This window comes from Scyliorhinus torazame, chromosome 22 (assembly GCF_047496885.1).
Source record: "Scyliorhinus torazame isolate Kashiwa2021f chromosome 22, sScyTor2.1, whole genome shotgun sequence".
Lineage (NCBI taxonomy): Eukaryota > Metazoa > Chordata > Chondrichthyes > Carcharhiniformes > Scyliorhinidae > Scyliorhinus > Scyliorhinus torazame.
Window position 1 is genome coordinate 87,954,363 of NC_092728.1, and position 21,003 is coordinate 87,975,365.

Here is a 21,003-nt window from a genome sequence, read left to right on the forward strand (position 1 = left end):
ACCAACACCAGCAGTTTACAAAAACAAACTCAATTCATTTATAGTGCTCCAGTCCTGGCCAGCACACTTTAGGAAGGCTGTGAGGTTACTGGAGAGGGTGCAGAGGAGTTTTACCAGCATGGCTCCAGGCATAAGGGATTTTCGTAACAAGATTAGGATGCAGAAGTGTCACTCCCCTTGGAGCAAAGGAGATTGAGGGGAGATTTGATTGAAGTGTACAAGGTTATGAGAGATTTGGAGACAGTGGACAAGGAACAACTGACCCATCAGCTAATGGCGCAGGATAGGAAAATGCAGATTTAAGATTTTGGACAAGAGATGCAGGGGATTGAGAAAGAGCTTTCTTAGCAGGTGCCAATGACCTGGAACTCGCTGCCCACTGGGTTGGTGGAAGCAAAGATAATCAATGGTTTCAAAAGGAAACTGGATGGGCACTTGAAGGAAATATACTTGCAGGGCTATGGGAATTGAGCAGGGGAATGGGACTCACTGGCCATGGCGAGCTGGCAAAGACAGAATGGGCCAATAACCTCCTTTTGTGCCATAAATGACTCCACCTACAAGAACGGTTTGAACTGAAATTCCTCCTGTCCATTGTGCAGGAAAGATATAAGAAGCAGTTCAGAGAAAGTTTACTGGGCTAATACCAGGAATGGGTGAGATGTCTTATGAGGAAAGGTTGATTTTTGTATCCATTAGACTTTGGAAGAATGAAAGGCAACTTGATTGAAAGATATAAGATCCTGAGGGGTATTGACGGAGTGGATGTAGAGTGGATGTTTTCTCTAGTGGGAGAATCTAGAACTACAGGTCAGTCTCTTAGGATGGACAGTACGAAGTCTTACAACACCAGGTTAAAGTCCAACAGGTTTGTTTCGATGTCACTAGCTTTCGGAGCGCTGCTCCTTCCTCAGGTGAATGAAGAGGTATGTTCCAGAAACATATATATAGACAAATTCAAAGGTGCCAGACAATGCTTGGAATGCGAGCATTAGCAGGTGATTAAATCTTTACAGAATCGCCGAGCAGAAACTTATAGCCAAGTTCCGCACACGAGTGTGAACCGGGACCTGGGATTCATGTCGCATTACATTCATCCCCCACCATCTGGCCTGCGAAATCCTACCGACTGTCCTGGCTTGACACAATTCACACTTCTTTAACCTGGGGTTACCCCGTCTCTGGATTCTGTAAAGATTTAATCACCTGCTAATGCTCGCATTCCAAGCATTGTCTGGCATCTTTGAATTCGTCTATATATATGTTTCTGGAACATACCTCTTCATTCACCTGAGGAAGGAGCAGCGCTCCGAAAGCTAGTGTTTGAAACAAACCTGTTGGACTTTAACCTGGTGTTGTAAGACTTCTTACTGTGCTCACCCCAGTTCAACGCCGGCATCTCCGCATCTTAAGATGGAGATGAGGAGACTTTTTTTCGTGAGTGTCTGGAACTCTCTTCCTCAAAAGGCAGTGAAAGCAGAGTCTATGAATATTTTTAAGGCTGAGCTAAATAGATTCTTGATTAACAAAGGGTGTTGGGGGTAGGCAGGAATGTGGGGTTGAGGTTACAATCAGATCAGCCATGATCTTATCGAATGGTGGAGCAGGCTCGAGGGGCCGAGTGGCCTACTCCTGAGCCGTATGTTTGGTTGAATGCAGGGGTCAGTGACAATGTTACTTCTTAATGCATTGTGCAAGACTCCCGGCCCCTGGTCAGGTCATGGAGCTGAACTGTACAATGCAACAGAAGAAAGAGAGAGAGTGTTGGGCAAAATACGTACTCTGGGTCTGTTATCCAGGTAACAACTTCTAAATCCAAAAGTAGAAGTAAACGTCGGGGTGATTGAGAGAAATTAGTGATTTTAATCCAGATCTGTTTGTAATGTTGAGAGTGATGTGATGAAAAAAGGGGGTGGGGATTGGTGCCTGTTGAGGAAGATCGTGCAATCCCATCACCATACAACTGATAATGCAAGGTGACAAGGTCATAAACGCTCTGGGGAAATCGCTGCTCAACAGTTTTACTTCCAAAGCTGAAAGTGGAGAAATCGGTGCTTGAGCGGTTCAGGGGAGTAGAAGGTTGGCTTCGTGTTAATGATTTTTTAAAGCTGTGTCGTTGCATCATTAAGCGGAGACGCTGATGTTCGGGATTTCGAACGTGCAACAGGCTCGGAAGTCTTGCCTGCCCGATATTGTAAACTTAATGTGTGCATTAATCTGAAACATGTTTTTTAAAAAATCATCCCTATTGAGTCGTAATCTCTGGTTCTGCGGCCGAGCACTGATGAAGAACAAAAAGGCAATGACCAAGAAACGGTGCAGTTTGATTTCATCTCGTCACCGGATTGCAATTGAGCTTTTTCTGTTGTTTTGCTGTTATGAAAGAAATATCGCCTGAAGACATTTCAGATTCCCTAACTGTTCCTCCCAAGCAAGATCCAAAATAAAAACTGCTGTTAAATTATTAAGTTGTGAGGGAGAAATGGCTTGTCAGTTTATACCTGCCTGAAATAAAAACAAGTCAAATTTATAAAACAGAGCACAGTGTGTGTTTGGATACCTTTCAGTAAACATTCAGTTCATGAGGGATTTGCTTATCTGTCATATTTTTCTCAGTTCATTTATCTTTTATGGTCTGACACCAACTTCTCTTTTGTTGTCCAGGATATTTACAGAACTCTCCTAAGTCGAAGGGAAGTTTCCTCTACTCTGTGATTGGGAGCCTCTGCAACAATATCTAGTATATCATCTTTGTACATATAGTATATTATCTTTGTATATATGAATGACCATGTAGAATAGTGTGTAATTACAGCATCCAGCCACTAGATGGAGTAAGAGCACATATCACATGCCACACAGTGGTCTGTGTGTTCTTGGCGTGTGTTAATGGAGAGGTTAAAGACAGTTGTGTTTTTTTAGTAGTTCTGTGGAATGTAATTATTTGATCTAATCCTTAGCTTTTTCGGCATACTTAAGAATTCACAGTTTATAGCGTAGTGCAAATAAATTGACTTTGATTTAGTACAAATTCTGCATGTTCTTTGTAGCAACACTACAACCTTAATAATATTAATTGAAACAAACAAAGAACATCACAGCCTCCTGCCCCAGCGCAGCCCACACAATGTGTGCAGCACCTGTCCCAGCCCTGCTGTCTCAGCCCAGGCCTGGGCGGAACCCTGCCAGCTGCCTGGGCCTTGCACATCTAAAGTGGGAATAGATTTCAATGCAGATTTCAGAACCTGCAAAAAATCTCTGGTTAACAAAGGCTGGAAGCAATGAGATTGTCAAGGCTCCCAGCACAGGACAATAGCAACCTTCATTCATAGCGTCATTAATATATTCTCAGGCACTTGGCAGGAGTGTTGGAAAACAAAACGTGACACTGAGCCACATAAGGAGGCACTAGAGAAAGGAGCGTCTTAAAAGAAGGAACAGGACGTGGAGAGGTGCAGGGAGGGAATTCCGGAGCTGACGGTGCAGCCACCATTGGTGATGCAATTACAATTGAGAATAATGAGGAGGAAAGCTTTAGGTGAGAGAAATTATCTTGGGAGGGTTGTGGGGCTGGAAGAGGTTTCAAAGTCAGGGAGGGGACAGACCACGGTGGCATTTGGAAACGAGCATGAGAACTTTAAAATCAAGGCACTGCCTGACTGCGAGCAAGTGGGCAGGTACGTGTGATTGGCTGAGTTAAGACATGGGCAGCAGACCATTGAGTGACCTCAAATTCATGGAGGGATCAATGTGGGAGACCAGCCAGGAGAGCATTGCAATTGGATAATCTATAGGTAACAACTGCATGAATGAAAGCTTTGGCAGGAGCTGAACTGAGATAGAGGTGAGTCTACACAGACAGGAGTAGATAGTCTTTGTGATGGCAGGAGGGCTGTGATCAGAAACTCATCAGGACATCAGGAAAATTAAGTTGTCCAGGAAGTAAGCAAACATTCTGGTCGAGAAAAGGCTATGCAATCCATGATGTGGAATGCCAGCGTTGGACTGGGGTGGGCACAGTAAGAAGTCTTACTGTGTTTTGAATCACGAGCTTTCGGAGAGCTGCTCTTTGATCAGGTGAACCAAATGTTCCAAACTAAGGCCAAATCTTGGTAAATCAAACCTCACTTGGCATCCAGCGATGATTTTGAGTCGCCTGTCTTCGATTTAACTACCTTACATGGCAGATTATTTCTAATGTTTAGCATCAACTTAACTTTCTGCCCTGTTGACATAATTACATGACTTACCTTGAAGTAATAATAATGGGTCCTCCTTCACTGCACTATTTATTACTTTATTAACATACACCCTTAACCTACCTCAGAACTGTTGTTTGTAAGTCCATTTGATGTTGGAGGAAGGGAAGCACAACTTAGTGAATAATATGACAAGTTATAAGAACTAGGAGCAGGAGTAGGCCATCTGGCCCCTCGAGCCTGCTCCGCCTTCAATGAGATCATGGCTGATCCTTTGTGGACTCAGCTCCACTTTCCGGCCCGAACACCCTTAATCCCTTTATTCTTCAAAAAACTATCTCTCTTTATCAAAGATAGTCCTATCATCGAATGTGAATGTCCATTTGCAGGGATGGGGTTTAAGATTTTGGTCAATGGTTTTTCTTATTAATAGTCTAATTTCAGCAACTTTAATACCAAATTAAGAATCATTATCACCCTCCCCCCGCCACCCCCCCACACCTAATTAAGAAATCCCACCCCTACCCAAGCATCTAATTAAGACATCCCACCCACCCGAGTACCTAATTAAGAAATCTCCCCCCCAACTGGCCGGCAGTGGGATGTTTCCGTGCCGCCGCTGTCAATGGGACTTCCCATTGTTCACACCCTCCGCCTCTGGGGAACATGGGAGGGGCGGCGGGGGAAGGTTAAAACTAAACATTTTGCTCATAGGAAGCAAACAATTGATGTACATTTACATACTTACAATCTGTTGGTAAGACCTCAACGCCCTGAGCTTAATCGCCAATGTCTTCAGCCCAATTGAGACCATTAGGAAGCCTGTGAGCATTATTCACGTCTACACTGTTCATTCCCAATGTTCCAGTTGACAGCGGACAGAGATCATTAATGACAACTACCTTAAGCAGCACCGTACACGAACATCATCTGGTGGTAATGGCTGTTTCAGTTAATGAGACCCTTTCCGTAATAAAACTGAAGAGACAATGCAATCAATTTTCAGAATGAGTTTGCAAAGTTTAAATGAAGTGGTTACAACAACCCGACTGTGTATCTCTAAACGATCAAACTGCGGCTCCACCTGATTCTGCCCCACTGAAGCCTCCAACTCACAATCAGACCACTTTAGCTCAAATAGTGACCAATTGTTAAAGAGGACCCTTATGAAAAGAACATTTTTTAGCAGTATCCCAGATAATAAATACAGATTTATTTAAGCATTATTTCACAAAGACTGCCCCTGAAGGTCACCTCAGGAGTAAATACATTAAGATTGGACAGAAAATGCTTTTCTCTTTTTTTTACATTTCCATTCACTTAACAAAAATATTTACTTATTAGGTGAAATGAACATATTTTAAGTTGTAAAGCAAAACACGTTTTATATCCCATAATATTCATTTCATATTAATTAACAGAATTATAATCTACTTTCACAGCAGTGCTCTATAGCACTGAAAATAGATATTTTTGTAGGTACGAATTCAGTAATTTTAGAGGCAACATTTGAAACACAAAACATTTACATTTAATTCTTGGCATTAAAAACAATGGCAATACAATATTTTAAGACAGTTGGTGTTTTTTTTTCTCCCATCACAGAGGTCCAGCAACAGTTTTGACAGTACATATTCATTGAGTACAAAACTACTGCGAAGAGGCCAAGGGTTCAGAACCAAACATTAGGCCGACGAAACAAAATGTACAAACCTTCAGCCAACAAAGTTCTTCCGTTCAACGAGATAAATACGTGGTAATAAATAATAAGAAGTTAAATCATCTGCAAAAATATTCCAAAACTTTTAGTCAAGGCTCATATTAAATGTGTGAAATTCACATTGAATAGGAGGACAGAGGTTGTCGGTCTTTTTCGAAGGTGCAAAAGCAAGGATAGAACTGAGCAGACATGCACTATACATTTCGGGCAGGTTGCTATGGTTACAGATTCGTCGGAAGGGGGAGGGGGAAGGAAGGGATTTTAAACAAAAAAATAAAAAGAAAGCAACAGTCTCCCAGTTGTCACTTCAAGTCCAGAATCTCTTCGTCCAATGAAGTATTCAGTTGAAACGAGCCGCTGGTGGGGGGGCTCTCGTCTCTGCTGGCCGCCGTGTCCGGGTCGGAGCTGGTGGATAAGTGACGTTGGGTTTCCACCTCGGTATCAATTATCTCCGCTAGGATCCTGCAAACAAGGAAAGAAAACCTAAGGAAATGCTTCGGAGTTGAGGTTTTTATCCCTGGGTCCCAGGGGAGTCGGTGGAAGGGGGTAATCCGTGGATTTTTCAGCAGGTGAGTCAGGTTATAATGACCCCCACTGGTGTTTCCCTTCGTAAAAGAGGCACAGTGAATTGTCCCACTGAAGAAACGTCGCCAGGCAGGCGTCCTGGAGATATTTCCTGAGATGCGAAAACTGAATAAAATGGAGGCAAAATAACAAGGGGTAAATAATCTTCATTTTGGGGGCGGGTTTAGCTCAGTTGGCCGGACAGCTGGTTCGTGACGCAGAGACGAGGCCAGCAGTGCAGGTTCAAATCCCGTATCGGCTGAGGTTGTTCACGAAGGCCCCACCTTCTCAACCTTACCCCTCGCCTGAGGTGTAGTGACCCTCAGGTTAAATCACAACCAGGCAGCTCTGCTCCTCAAAGGGGAAAGCAACCTATGGTCGACCAAGACTATGGTGACGTTACACTTTTAAATAACCTTCAAAAACTACCTCCATCCTATTAATAGTTAACCTGTGCAGTTCCTCCCCCTTCTCTTCCCAGTTCTTTTTCAACAGTGTGTTTGCAATCCATTGCTTCTACTGAAGAGATAATTATGCCCATAAAATTAAATGACCACATCAGGTGTCATATAATGCATACAGTCATTGATGGAAAGCAATTGGTTGATGGCGTGTTGTGCCTGAGTGACGGGCTCACATGTCAAGTGAGTTCCCAGTTTCGGCTGTCAGGTTACAGCTGTTCAACACGGCTTGAAGGAGAAGCAGAGGAGTTTTCCCTGCACCCTCGCGAACATTTGTCCGTCAATCAACATCACAGAGAGATTAACCGGTCATTTATTTGGTGACTGTGGGGCTTGCTGGGCGCAGATTGTTTGCCTACATCACAGCAAATCAAAAGTACTTTTCTAGCTGTGATGGGAACCTGAAGACCTCAAAGGCCCCTTATCGTTAGAATTTGTTCTCTGTACACGACAGTATAGAGGAATTGTAGTAGCTGACCAGTGAGATACTGACGAAAGGATGAATTTAATTTCATTGGGGTGCAACATTTCCGGAAACCGGAGCAGCCGGAGCAAATCCACGCCGACTCGGGGAGAACGTGCAGACTCCGCAACAGTGACCCAAGCCGGGAATCGAACCTGGGACCCTGGCGCTGTGATGCAACAATGCTAACCATTGTGCTACCGTACCGCCAGTGTTGTGATGCAGCAGTCACAGCGATTCAACGCCTGGCCAATGGAGAGGGGGGTATTTTTCCTTTCCGTTTGCACCTGTGGCACCGATTAGTTTGTGGGAGACGGAAAGAGAGGAAGAGCTTGTGTTTATATAGCACCTCTCATGACATCAGGATGTCCTTTCCAGCCAATGAAGTGCTTTTTGAAGTGCAGTCTTGTAATATAGGAAATGCAGCAGTCAATGTGCATGCAGCAAACGCCCACAAGCAGCAAAGTCGAAATGACCAGATAACATGCTTCAGAGCCATTGGCTGAGGGATAAAGAGTGCCCAGGAAACCAGGGGGAACTGACCTGCTCTGACCTGAGGTTAAGTGCGTCGGCTAACGGAGGATCCGTGGTATTCCACACCGGGAGAATTGGCGTGAAACTCGCACCGATTCAGGTACCGGTGAGTGGCTAGTGCCGGCACCACATGAAACACCCACGTAATGCATGGAAAACAGTTGGAGAATCGCCGTGTCCGTGCTGCACCCGTGCTGCACATGTGCAGGGCTGACAAGCTGCAGCCACACGCATGTCTGCACCCCCCACACACACACCAATCGCGCCGGAAAAGATGGTGCCGACTGTGCTGGACTGCGTACCGACCCAACCCGACCGCACAGCTCACTTCCTGGCCACCTCCCCACCCCTCCCCCCCAGCCCTGCAGAACCCCCCCCCCCGGCCAGTGTCACAGATCTCGGCTGAATGTGGCACTGGTGGACACTGTCCGCACGCCCTCTCTCTCTCTGCAGCCTCCACACCAAGCTCACGACCGCTGAGACCCCCACGTGGCCCGCGCCGTCAGGAACTCGGCCCATTGGAGGCGGAGCATCGCAGGTGGGCCCGCTAACATCATTCCAACGGGTTGCGACTGACCGCCGCACACGTCTCAATGACATCGATTTGGAGGGGGCGGTGCATCGCAACCCGGCGTCAAACCAGCGCCTGCCGTGATTTCGGCGTCGGGAGCCATTCTCCACCCAATCACCATTCCCGATTTCAGCGTCGGGCAACGGAAAATCCCACCCTAGATTTTAAACATTGTTAGACAATGCATTTGATTCTCATCAAGAATTTTGCATCTTAATGATCGAAACACATCACAATATAAATCCCTTTAAATGAGACTTCTCAGCAAAGTTAATGATTGATTCTCGAGATTTAGATGTTGGTAAGACAATCTTGCATGCTGCCTGTTCATCTTTTCAATGCTATTTCCAAAGGAAAGTGCATCATAATGTTCCTTTCTCGTTACGCATGCCGACTGACCTGCTGTTTACTTCAGACATTTTCTGTTTTTACTTCAGAAAATGTCCAATTAGAAAAATGTGCTTGATCTGTGACCCAGTGTTAGCCTTGGCTAGCAGTAAACGGTAGCTGGATTCTCCCTGAATCAGGAAGTTGAGGGTTAAAGGCCCCATTCGGGACACTTGGGCCCATAACCCAGGCTGACATTTCAGTACCGTGCTGAGGGAGTGCTGTACCGTTTTTCAGATTATTCATAAAGGTCCCATGGCACTATTTGAGGAAGAGCAGGATGTGGGCGAGGGTTCCTCCCTGATGTCTTGGCCAGCGTGACTGAGATAGATTACATTGTCACTTATCTCTTTGCTGTTTGTGCGACCTTGCTGATGGAGAATTGACGATTGCAATTTCCCTACATCACAACAGTGACTACAGTTCAATGATATTCATTTGGTTGCCAAGCACTTTGGGATATCCTGAAGTCATGAAAGGCAATATATGAATTCAAATATAATTCTAAAGGGGCTGCAAGAGGGACCTGGGGGTAAATGTGCAGAAATCATTGAAGGTGGCAGGACAGATTGAAAAAGAGGTTAATGATGCATACTGTATCCAAGGCTTTATTTATAGTGGCACAGAGGATAAGAGCAAGACATTATGTTGAATTTGTATAGAAAACTGATTTATCCCCAACTGGATGACTGCATCCAATTCTGGGCACCACACTTTGGGCAAAATTAGAGATTCATCAAAATGGTTCCAGGGATGGCGAACTTCAGTTATGTAGTCAGATGGGAAAAATTGATTCTGTAGAAGGGTCATATGTGTTGTGTTCCTTGGTTCCCCGACGATGAAGGCGCACACAGAACAGATATGTATTCAACCAGAACGATGATTTATTGTCAAACACATGGAATGATAACTATCAGATTTTTATACAAGGTTACTCAAGTTCCTAGGGAGCTACTCTAAGTGCGACTGTCCTACTCTACCTCCTACTACCGACTGCCGAATCCCGACAGTCACGTGATGCATGTCTGGCGCCACCTACTGGCAGGAGGTCATATCTCAGTATTCCAGGGGCTGGTTTAGCACAGTGGGCTAAATAGTTGGCTTGTAATGCAGAACCATGCCAGCAGCGCGGGTTCAATTCCCGTACCGGCGTCCCCGAACAAGCGCGGAATGTGGCGACTAGGGGCTTTTCACAGTAACTTCATTGAAGCCTACTTGTGACAATAAGCGATTATTATTATTATCTATAGTTGCATGCACTGATAAGCAACTTTGTACATTTATACAGCGAAATACATTTAAGCATGTATGCACATCGGCACAATATGGGCTCTAAACGTGAATTCTATATCTCTCTCCGCAGATGCTGCCAGGCCTGCTGAGCTGATCCAGCATTTTCTGTTTTTATTATTGAGAAGTTGGGACTGTTTTCCTTGGGGAAGGGAAAGACGAGATTAGAGTTAACGGAGGTATTCAAAATCAATGGGGGGTCTGGACCGAGTAGATGGGAGAAACCGTTGCCACTGGTGGAAGGATCCAGAACAGGAGGGCACAGATTTACGCCAATTGGCGAAAGAAGGCAAAAAACGAAAGGTGACACAAGGAAAAAGATTTTCATGCAGTGAGTGGTTAGGATGTGGAGTGCGCTGCCTGTGAGTGTGGTGAAGAAGAATGAGTAAGTTTTTTGGGGTGGAGGACAGGTGCCCGAGATGTGCAGGGAGTCCAGCGAACCATGCCCATATGTTTTGGGCATGCCCAGCGCTTAAAGAATTCTGGCAGGGGTTTGCGAGGGTGATGTCTAGGATTTTGGACACTCGGGTGAAGGCGAGTCCAACAGTAGCGATATTTGGGGTGTCGGAGGATCCGGGAGTGCAGGAAGCGAAAGAGGCCAAGGTACTGGCCTTTGCCTCCCTGGTAGCCCGGAGACGGATCTTGCTAATGTGGAGGGACTCAAAACCCCCGGGTGTGGAGACCTGGGTTAGCGATATGGCTGGGTTCCTCAGCCTGGAGCGAATAAAGTTTGCCTTGAGAGGGTCCTTGATGGGGTTCTCTCGGCAGTGGCAACCTTTCCTTGACTTTCTAGGGGAGCAGTAAGTGTCAGCAGCATCCTGGGGGGGAGGGGGTGGTGGTTCAGGTGGGGGTACTGTTGATATAATGTGAGTTGGGCATGGAGACAAAACCCACCTTGTTCTGTTTTAAAAAAAGGAAAAACTTTTCTGTTTTGCAAGTAGTTTCACTGTAAGCTTTGGGATATGTTGACTGTTATTTTTTATTATCTGTATTTCTATTTTTGTTATGTAAAAACGCTCTTTGGAAAAACGTTAAGAAAACATTTAATTAAAAAAAGAGAGTGTGGTGAAGGCAGGTTCAATCGAGTCATTTGAGAGGAAATTGGATTTTAATCTGAAAAGTAAGAATGGTTACGGGTTAAGAAGGGTTACGGAGAGAAGACCGGGGAGTGGCACTGGGCAAATTGCTCCTATACAGAGCCAGACACAAGGGGCTGAATGGCCTCCTTGTGAGCTGTGACAATCCTGTGATTCTGCTTCTGCAGTTCTGTGATGTTCTCTATTTGTTAATATTGGAGCTCGAAGTTTGTATAGGCCGGGGCAGGCCTGACACAGATAAAGGGAGGGGGTGTCTTCATCCGTGATCATCCAAGCTTGAACGTTTATCTGTCAGTTTTAAAGCTTGACATAGAAGATAATTGGATTTGCAAAGCAATAGACAATTCACAGTTTGAGTTGATAACATAGTTGGCTGGATCTGAGCTCTCTCAGAGAACCTTATAAAATAAATATTCTACGTGAGATTGAAGCACAGCTCTTCAGTTTATCCAGAAACTATAGGAAAAGACACTTACAGCCAATCATCTCACAGGAATCACCTGGGAGAAGTAGTTTCACACTGGCATAACATTGGTCGCTATGCAAAAGCAACCGGGGATAAGGTCATAATGAGAGAAAAGGTGAGTTTTTAATATTAAAGAAACCCTGATCAACCAGCAGTGGCAATGTAATGACGGAAAAAAATTAACAATCCCATTTGATTCTGGGAAATAGGGATGAAGTAAAAACATACATTTTCGAACTGGATGCTCAGCATTTACAAAGGTCCAGATTTTACTGTGCTAGTGAAGGCAAGGCTGTCCGTGCTCACTATTATTACAGGGTTAAATTGACAGCAACCACTGGGATCCGAACACGTCTGTTCAATGCGGAATTCTGGAAGTCACTGTCAGTGACAGTCTGTTTCTCCATCGGCTCAGCAAACATTTGCTGTTGGAATCAGGTCAGAAAGCATTCTAATGGTGTGAAATTGGGAAATGATGCACTGGTCTCAGAGTAAAGATGGCTAAAAATGTTTGTGCTATTGCAATCAGAAATAAGATAGTTTTTAAAACAACATAATAAGTAACTGGCAGTAACCACTGAAACTTTACAAGTGTGGAGTCTTATCCCCTCGAAATACATTTGAGCAGGCATGGAAAACACTGCCTTCCCCACCTCACGGTGATTGAAGCATGCAGCCAACAACAATTTCCAATCATGGAGCACCTTTAACATAGTAAGACATCGCAAGGTGCTTCAATGTATCCAAATCAGGCTGCTACTTTCATTGTTGTCGGGTGGAGTCATTACATCATTCAGGGTTGCGCATACATGGTACTAATGTATTTGTCTTTATTTTTTCTCACTCTTGCCTCTCTTTTTTCTGTCTTTTTCACATCCTTTCACTCCTCGCCCTCTGTTTCTCTTCTGTCCCTATGTCCTTCTCAGTTCCTGGTCCTTCTTTCTTGTCCGTCTGTCTGTTCTTCACTTTCTTTCTGTGCCCCATCATTTACTCACCATGCCTCTCCTTCTAACCGTACCCTTTTCTACTCTTTAACCTTTGTCTCCATCCTCACAGGTGCAGGTATCAAACTTTCCGGTTTCTCTAACATGGGAAAAGTGAAGAAAAGCGAAAGGATATTACAGATGCTGGTCTATCTCAGAAATCCCTCGTACCAATGAACGTTGCCTGCTAATTTAATCGGCCTCGCTGTATCAATAGCAGCTCTCTGAAGAATTAATGGATATTGAACAGCAGTCGCCAAAAATGTACATTGGCACTAGCCACCAAATAATCTACCAAACTTGGCTGACAGGATGCCCTCTGGAAATAGATACCTTGCAATTAAATGCCAAAATGCCCTCCTCTGCCAGAATAGCAAGGTGCACCAAGGCACCGGACGTCGTGAAAATTCATTCCACTAACGTGATACAAAGAATAATTTAATTCCATTGAATTTTTGATGGGTCACCGTTATGGCTCCAGTGTTAGCTCCTCAATTCTAAATCCTAAGTGTTCTTATAAAATGTCTCTCAGGACCGACAACTTGGCAGCTAGTTTAATAGTGACACTAAAATAATTCAGAATAATTAATATCTGGAAAGCTATCGAAATGAGATCAAAGTGCTCATCCCAAAATAATCCAGTATCTACAGTCGCTGACGTTGATGTTCAGGAATTTTTCAAGGCAGTTAATGTCCTGCCACCGCCCCCCTCCCCAATGCTAAAATCTCTTTCCACGAAAATCCGTAACATTGATAACTGCTTACCTGTCGCTGCTTGTTGATCTCACAGCACCTTTCCTGATCTCTTCATCCATTCCTTTCCGGGTCCATTTTTTTTGTTTCGGCGCTGTGTCAGATTTGGTTGTAGTTGATTCAGATGTCAAACCTGAAATCACAGCAGGAAAAATATTCAAGTTTGGATGAGTGCACAATGCTGCCGGCTTGATGAAAACTAGAATGTAGTTGAGGCTAGTGGACTAAACTGGAAATCAATAAGGTGCCTGTTAAGCACCGTAATGGGGAGGCGGTGGCATAGTGATACTGTCACTGGACTAGTAAACCAGAGACCCAGATTCAAATCCCGATGCTGCAGATAGTGAAATTTGAATTCAATAAAAATCTGGAATTAAAAATCTAATGATGACCATGAAACCATTGTCGATTGTCGTAAAAACCCATCTGGTTACTAATGTCCATTAGGGAAGGAAATCTACCATCCTTACCCGGTCTGGCCTACATGTGGCTCCAGATCCACAACAACATGGTTGACTCTTAACTGCCTCCTCAAGGGCAATTAGCGATGGTCTATAAATGCTGGCCCAGCTGGTGACGCTCACGTTCCATGTACGAATAAAAAAAAACTGAAAAGAATTATACCAGATGAGAACTTCCAAATCAATAGGGCAGCACGGTAGCACAGTGGTTAGCACAGTTGCAGCTCCAGGGTCCCAGGTTCGATTCCCAGCTTGGATCACTGTCTGTGCGGAGTCTGCACGCCCCACGTCTGTGTGAGTTTCATCCGGGTGCTCCGGTTTCCTCCCACAGTCCAAAGATGGGCAGGTTAGGTGGATTGGCCATGCTAAATTGCCCTTAAGAGTCCAAAGGGGTTAGGTGGAGTTACTGGGTTACGGGGATAAAGGGGATAGGGTGGAGGCGGGGGCTTAAGTGGGCTGCTCTTTCCAAGGGCCGGTGCAGACTCGATGGGCCGAATGGCCTCCTTCTGCACTGTAAATTCTATGAATAAAGGGCGAAACGCTTGCGACAATTCTAAAAATTTGGCAAACATATCATGTAATACAGGTCGAGAATCCTTTATCCGAAATCCTCAAGGCGAATTGCATGTTGGATTTCAAATCATTTTGGTTTTCTGATGCCGCATATAAATTTACATTAGCCTAAGCCTGGGCTTGCTACAGTCAATAAAATGGTTGGAAAAGTGGTTAGAAAAATGAAAGTGTCACTGAATAATAGGGTACGAGAAAAAGTTTATTTTTGGCAATTCCACCATAAAACTCGCAAGGTAAACAGTGCAAAGCTGTATAGAACCTTAGTTAGGCCACACTTGGAGTATAGTGTTCAATTCTGGTCGCCACACTACCAGAAGGATGTGGAGGCTTTAGAGAGGGTGCAGAAGAGATTTACCAGAATGTTGCCTGGTATGGAGGGCATAAGCTATGAGGAGCGATTGAATAAACTCGGTTTGTTCTCACTGGAACGAAGGAGGTTGAGGGGCGACCTGATAGAGGTATACAAAATTATGAGGGGCATAGACAGAGTGGATAGTCAGAGGCTTTTCCCCAGGGTAGAGGGGTCAATTACTAGGGGGCATAGGTTTAAGGTGAGAGGGGCAAAGTTTAGAGTAGATGTACGAGGCAAGTTTTTTACGCAGAGGGTAGTGGGTGCCTGGAACTCACTACCGGAGGAGGTAGTGGAGGCAGGGACGATAGGGACATTTAAGGGGCATCTTGACAAATATATGAATAGGATGGGAATAGAAGGATACGGACCCAGGAAGTGTAGAAGATTGTAGTTTAGTCGGGCAGTATGGTCGGCACGGGCTTGGAGGGCCGAAGGGCCTGTTCCTGTGCTGTACATTTCTTTGTTCTTTGTTCTTTGTAAACAATTGGACTTCCTGCACGAAAGGTCTATGAGATATCAAAAATTGCCTTTTTTAGATGTGTTGTTTTCGGATTTACAAATATAGACTGATAGAATCCCTACAGCGCAGGAGGCCATTCGACCCATCAGGTATGCACCAGCCCTTGGAAAGAGCAGCCTACTTAAGCCCACGCCTCCACCCTATCCCCATAACCCAGTAACCTCACCTAACCTTTTGGACACTGAGGGGCAATTTGGCATGGCCAATCCACCTAACCGGCACCTCTTTGGACTGTAGGAGGAAACCGGAGCACCCGGAGGAAGCCCATGCAGACACGGGGAGGAAGTGCAAACTCCACACAGACAGTCACCCAAGGCGGGAATCGAACCTGGGTCCTTGGAGTTGTGAGGCCGCAGTGCTAACCACTGTGCCACCTCATTTAGCATGGCCAATCCACCTAACCTGCACATTTTTGGAATAAAATTTAATTTCTTTGGAATATAAACGATGCTCCACCAGAAGTTGGCAAAATGACAGCTTCAGATGATCATACATACAGGTGACTGAAAGTCAAGGTATATTTTGGTTCACCTGCCTTTGGCTTCAGATAGATTCTCATCTTACCTCAGCAGGCAACAGCTTAATAGAGTTAGCTAGTTAAAATTTCAATTTCCTTAAAAGCAATTAAATCTGGATGTAGTGCCACTTCGGATAACTGGACCATAAACCACACCGCTCTTATGAATAACAGTGCTCCAATTCAAGACCAGAATATCTTAGTTTTTAATCCGGCACATATTTTAGTTTAACTTCAGGTAAAACGGCAGACAAAGCTCATTATTTGCCTGAGTGTATCATAATTGAATATTATCCTGAAAACATAATCAGAGAGCAGAGATGTAATGGATTCAGTAACAATTTTCCCATCAACTTCTATCCCTTTCCAATACAATATTGGCGATCTTCAGCTTGCCAATGGATTCAGTCATTTGTGACTGAGGAATATCGAAAGTACAAGCTCGAGATGCTGGGCTGCTAACACACAACACTGTACAACTGAGGTAAGATTGTTTATTTAATATTTGATGCTCTCATGCAAGTGTAAAAATAAATCACAGGATCATACAATGTTATGTGACAGATACTGGCCCTTTGGCCTGTCAGATCTATGGCACTGTTTGGCTCCCCTAATCTAATCCCTTTCTCCTGCTTGTTCCCAACCCTTTTATAATGCTCCTTTATATTAAGTAACTGTCTAATTATCTCTTAAAACAACTTATAGACTCTAGTTCCACAACAGGTTGGGGCAGAGAATTCCACAAGCTAGCAAAAAAAAAAGGGGCGGCGTATCGAAGAATATATCAAATAATCCTCACGTTCTAAATTGGTGGCACCTTGTTCACTGGGTCAGAAGAGCTGGTGTTCAAGCCTAGGATTTGAGCGCATAACTTTCTATGCTGAAAGTTCAGGGCACTATTGAGGGAGTGCTGCACAGTTGGAAATGCAGCTTTTTGGGTGAAAGGTTAAACTGAGGCCATGACTGCCCGTTTAAGCTTCGACCCCATGGCACTATTTGAAGAGGAGCAGGGAGTTCCCACGATAACCGGGCAACATTTATCTGTTAATAAGTGCCAGCCAAAACAGTGTGAGTGGTCATTCATCTCGTTGCTGCCTGTGAGGCCTTGCTGTGTGAAACAGGCTCCAGCACCTGGCCACAAAATAACAATTACACTTAACAATAGCACATTATTTATGAAACACTTTGGGGATTTTCTATGGACATAGATTGTTTGAGGTAAATGCAAGCTCCTTTTTCATACCATGTAAAGACAGAAGGTAAAGCAGAATTTCATAATCATTGTACAGATGATCTCAAGAGCTTTAGAATAATAGATATTTATGCCACAATTTTATAAAGAAGTTATCATGTGCGTGGCTCCTACCACGGCACAGTGGTTAGCACTGCTTCCTCACAGCGCCAGGGACCCGGGTTCAATTCCGGCCTCTCTCAGGTCACTGTCTGTGTGGAGTTTGCACTTTCTCCCCGTGTCTGCTTGGGTTTCCTCCGGGTGCTCCGGTTTCCGCCCACAGTCCAAAAATGTGCAGGTTAGGTGGATTGGCCATGCTAAACTGCCCCATAGTGAAGACACGACGGATTGAAAGGCCTCCATCCACGGCGTAAAAATGCTGTGATTCTGTGCTTAAGAGAAGTTTAATTTTATGAGCCTCCTTGAATGCCCAAAAGAGATGCAGTTAGTGGGGACTTGCAATGGTAATGAATTTGGTCAGGGGTTCGGCCAGCTTTGTGGCTGGGCCCTGCTTCCAATGTAATGTTTTTAAAACTAACAAAAATACTGCGAAAACCCAAATTGTGCTGAATGTAATTTGCACTTAAAGTTTCGCAATTCGTTTTGCACTGGTCTCTCTGAATTCAAGCCCGATGCACCAGCACCCAGAGCGAGTGAGTGCAAACTCCAGGCGGGTATGTGCAGGAACAATTAAACAAATCCTGCTGTTAAGTGATAGTTGGTGAAGATAAAGATTCAAGTTAGTTTAATATTGTATTCAGTTTTAGGTTTAAGGCTCACACTCTAAAATAATACCCTGTAGCTTGACAGGGTAATCTGCTTATTCGATAAGCACAGCTAAGGCCAGCTGAATCAACTCGCCTTTTCAAGTGTATTGTCATTTGTATTTATTTTACTCAACTTCTACCGGTAACCATTTGAGAGCAAAGAAGGAATTATATGGCATATTATTTGATCTCTTTGCTAAGACAATGTCTAATTTCTAACTGTGTGCTTTCTCAAGAGCTGCACTTGGACCAAACCTGGGGAGAGTGCCAACTGAGAGAGGGGGAAAGGAAAGGTAGCCAAAAATAGAGAGAGAGATCGAAGAAAGACAGGGAGAACAGAGAGGGAGGGAGGAAATAGAGGAGATTGAGGAGTGAGAGGGGTGGCAAAAATAGAGAGAGAGAGAAAGATTGAGAAGAGACAGCAAGATGAGAGAGTGAAGGAAAGGGAGGCAGAAATTAGAGAGCAAGAGAGTGGCAGAAGGAGGGAGATAGAAATAGAGTAGAAAAGGAGGGAGGCAGGAAATGGGAGAAAAAGAGAGAGTGGCATGGAGAGGGAGGCAAAAATACAGACAGGGAGAAAGAGGGATCGAGGTGTGACAGCAGGAAGAGAGAGAGAAGGAAAAAGGAGGAGAAAATAGAGAGAGGAGATCGAGTGAGAGAGAGTGACAACCAGAGGAAGACAGAGACAGAGCAAAGAAAAGAGGAAGGGAGGAAATAGAGATAGGGTATCAAGGGGAGAGAGAAAGAGGGGGTAAAGGGAGGGCAGCAGGAAATAGAGAGAGATCAAATGGGCAGAGCAATTGAGAGAGACAGGAGGAAAGAAACAGAGAGCGAGTGAGAGAGATGGAAACAAGGAGACAGGGAGAGAGAGACAAAATATGGATTTAAGAGGTAAGCAACATTGAAAAGACACCAACATAATGTTCATTTTAATTGGGCAGAATTGGAGTGGAAACTGAAACGACTAGCCTTCACCACCTGCTAAAATACCAGCACGTGTCATTAAGGGCTCACTCACACACACCATGTAAAGTACCCGAAAACGTCATGTTGCAGTTTTTCAGAGCTGCACTGTGGCCTTATTTGTAATCTTGTTTTGAATAACACTGCTTCTAGTCTGTAGCTCCTCACTGAACAGGATTCTCCAAAATCTGGGGAAGGTGCCTGACACCTTTCAGGCAAGATGGAAAATTCAGAGTCCGTCAAATCTAACGAACTGAGTTTCTGACTGCGTTTAGCAGAGCCGGGGAGCGGCACAGTTTGTCATTTAGGAACAACCCTTACCCAGCAACTCTTTGCGTGTTCTGCACGCAATCTCTTTGATCTCCATGCGGGAAAGTGAAAGCGAATGGGCGACTGGCATTGCTGCAACTCCGCTGGACGTCGGGGTGGTAATAACCTTGGCAACCAGAGGTGACTTCAGGGGCCGCTCGATGCTCCTTCCAATGAGGTTACTGAGAGGAATCTTATAAATGTACCTCCATTGAATTTCACCTTAAAGTACAACAATATTGTTAGCAACCGTCCATCATACTGTCTTGTACAGGGCTGGTCAATGGTGCCAGTGAATTATAAAATGAGAATGATAATTAATTATAACGGGCTACCATATCCTTGATCACCTGTACAGTAGATCCTGGTGACTTTGTTGCAGCAACTGATACAGACTGTCATGCCCAGTTGAAATGAATTGTTTACTGGCATGGTGTCATTGTTAAAATGACCGTAGTCATGAATTGTAAAATCTAAAATGAACACGTTTCTAAAATACGACTATATCAAATTAACCAAAAAGTCAAAAAGAACCATTATCTGATTTGTAATGGTGGTCGAAGCACATTCAAAAAGGAATTGGACAGATATTTAAACAGGAAAGATTTGCAGGGCCCTAAGCAACAGCAGGGAAGTGGGGCTAATTTGCAACTCTTTCAGAGAACTTGAAACATTTTAATTCCATTCTTAGAGTTGCAAAGCTAATGTGCAGTGTTGCACACCCTTAAACCAGCTCCTTGCTTGCTCCCCAAATTTTTTTTAAAAATAAATCTTAAAAGATTGGTAAATTCAAACTGAATCCAATTCATAGTCCCACAATGGAGACATACTGGGCGGGATTCTGCGTTGGCTGACGGGAAATCGCGCTGGATGCCGATTTGCCGCAAATTCACAATTCTCCATCACCTCAACAGCGGCGTCAATGTCGTCCAGAATACATGCACAGTAAACACCGTTTGCATGTCATTAGTGGGCCCGACCTGGTATTCTCCAGAGCCTCCATGAAGAAAGTAAAACAATCTGGACTTTCTGTCAGTGTATGGACATATATTTGACATCAGTATATTTTGGGCACTTATTAATTAAATAGGAAAAAATCCAGCTGTAGCAAGAAAATCGACTTTGTGGTTCTGAATCAAATAGACTCTAACAATATTAATCATATCTACCCTCTGAGGTTAAAATCGATGACATTCTGAAGGGCCGGTTAGATTTTAAACATCAAGTCCCGAACGAGTTAGTTATAACTTCAACAAAGTTCTTCAGTGACATTGAAATTTCAGATAATGTAACTTAACAACACAGTGATTGTCAATATGCAAGAAAATGAACTTTCACCCACTCAGAACAGGACCAGCACCTCTGCTGCCAAACTGCAGAGAATTAAACATCATTTTGGTGAGGCTATACCAGAAGGTGGCGTGATGGAGCCATCACATTATTCCCTTATAGACAGGAGATGTTTGCATGTGTTCACAAGCTGAGCATTATTAATCTCTGTTTTGTTAATACACTGAGCTTGAATATTTCATATAATTTCAGTGCATTGGTATTCATCTTCAACATTACTCCTTATGACAGACACTCACATCTGTTACTTGGGTTAACCATTAACACAATTTAATTTTGGTGACTACATATTTAAACTCTTATTGTCATCAGAGTCATGAGGCAGAGTTATTCCACGAATCACGTATGAGAGTAAGCTGTCTTTTTTTTTTGTAGGGTAGGGCTTGTGATCAATGTAAGAAATTGTCATATTTAATATTTAAAACCTGGGTTAAGATGCACATATATAGAATGACTGACTGCCAGAACAGTG

General features: G+C 44.0%; 1 protein-coding gene across 6 annotated transcripts in view; it reads right to left on the bottom strand.

Moving 5' to 3' along the window:
- Nucleotides 1–5,390: 5,390 nt before the first annotated feature.
- The window catches only part of garnl3 (GTPase activating Rap/RanGAP domain like 3), a 617,196-nt gene continuing 601,583 nt past the window's right edge, over nucleotides 5,391–21,003 (bottom strand). For all 6 annotated transcript variants that reach the window (XM_072488531.1, XM_072488532.1, XM_072488530.1 and 3 more), the window contains 3 exons: nucleotides 19,194–19,403; nucleotides 13,501–13,621; nucleotides 5,391–6,381 (listed from right to left, as the gene is read on the bottom strand). In XM_072488531.1, coding sequence (XP_072344632.1) covers nucleotides 6,222–6,381; nucleotides 13,501–13,621; nucleotides 19,194–19,403 — 491 coding nt within the window. In that variant the 3' untranslated portion in view covers nucleotides 5,391–6,221. The remainder of the gene's footprint in view (nucleotides 6,382–13,500; nucleotides 13,622–19,193; nucleotides 19,404–21,003) is intronic.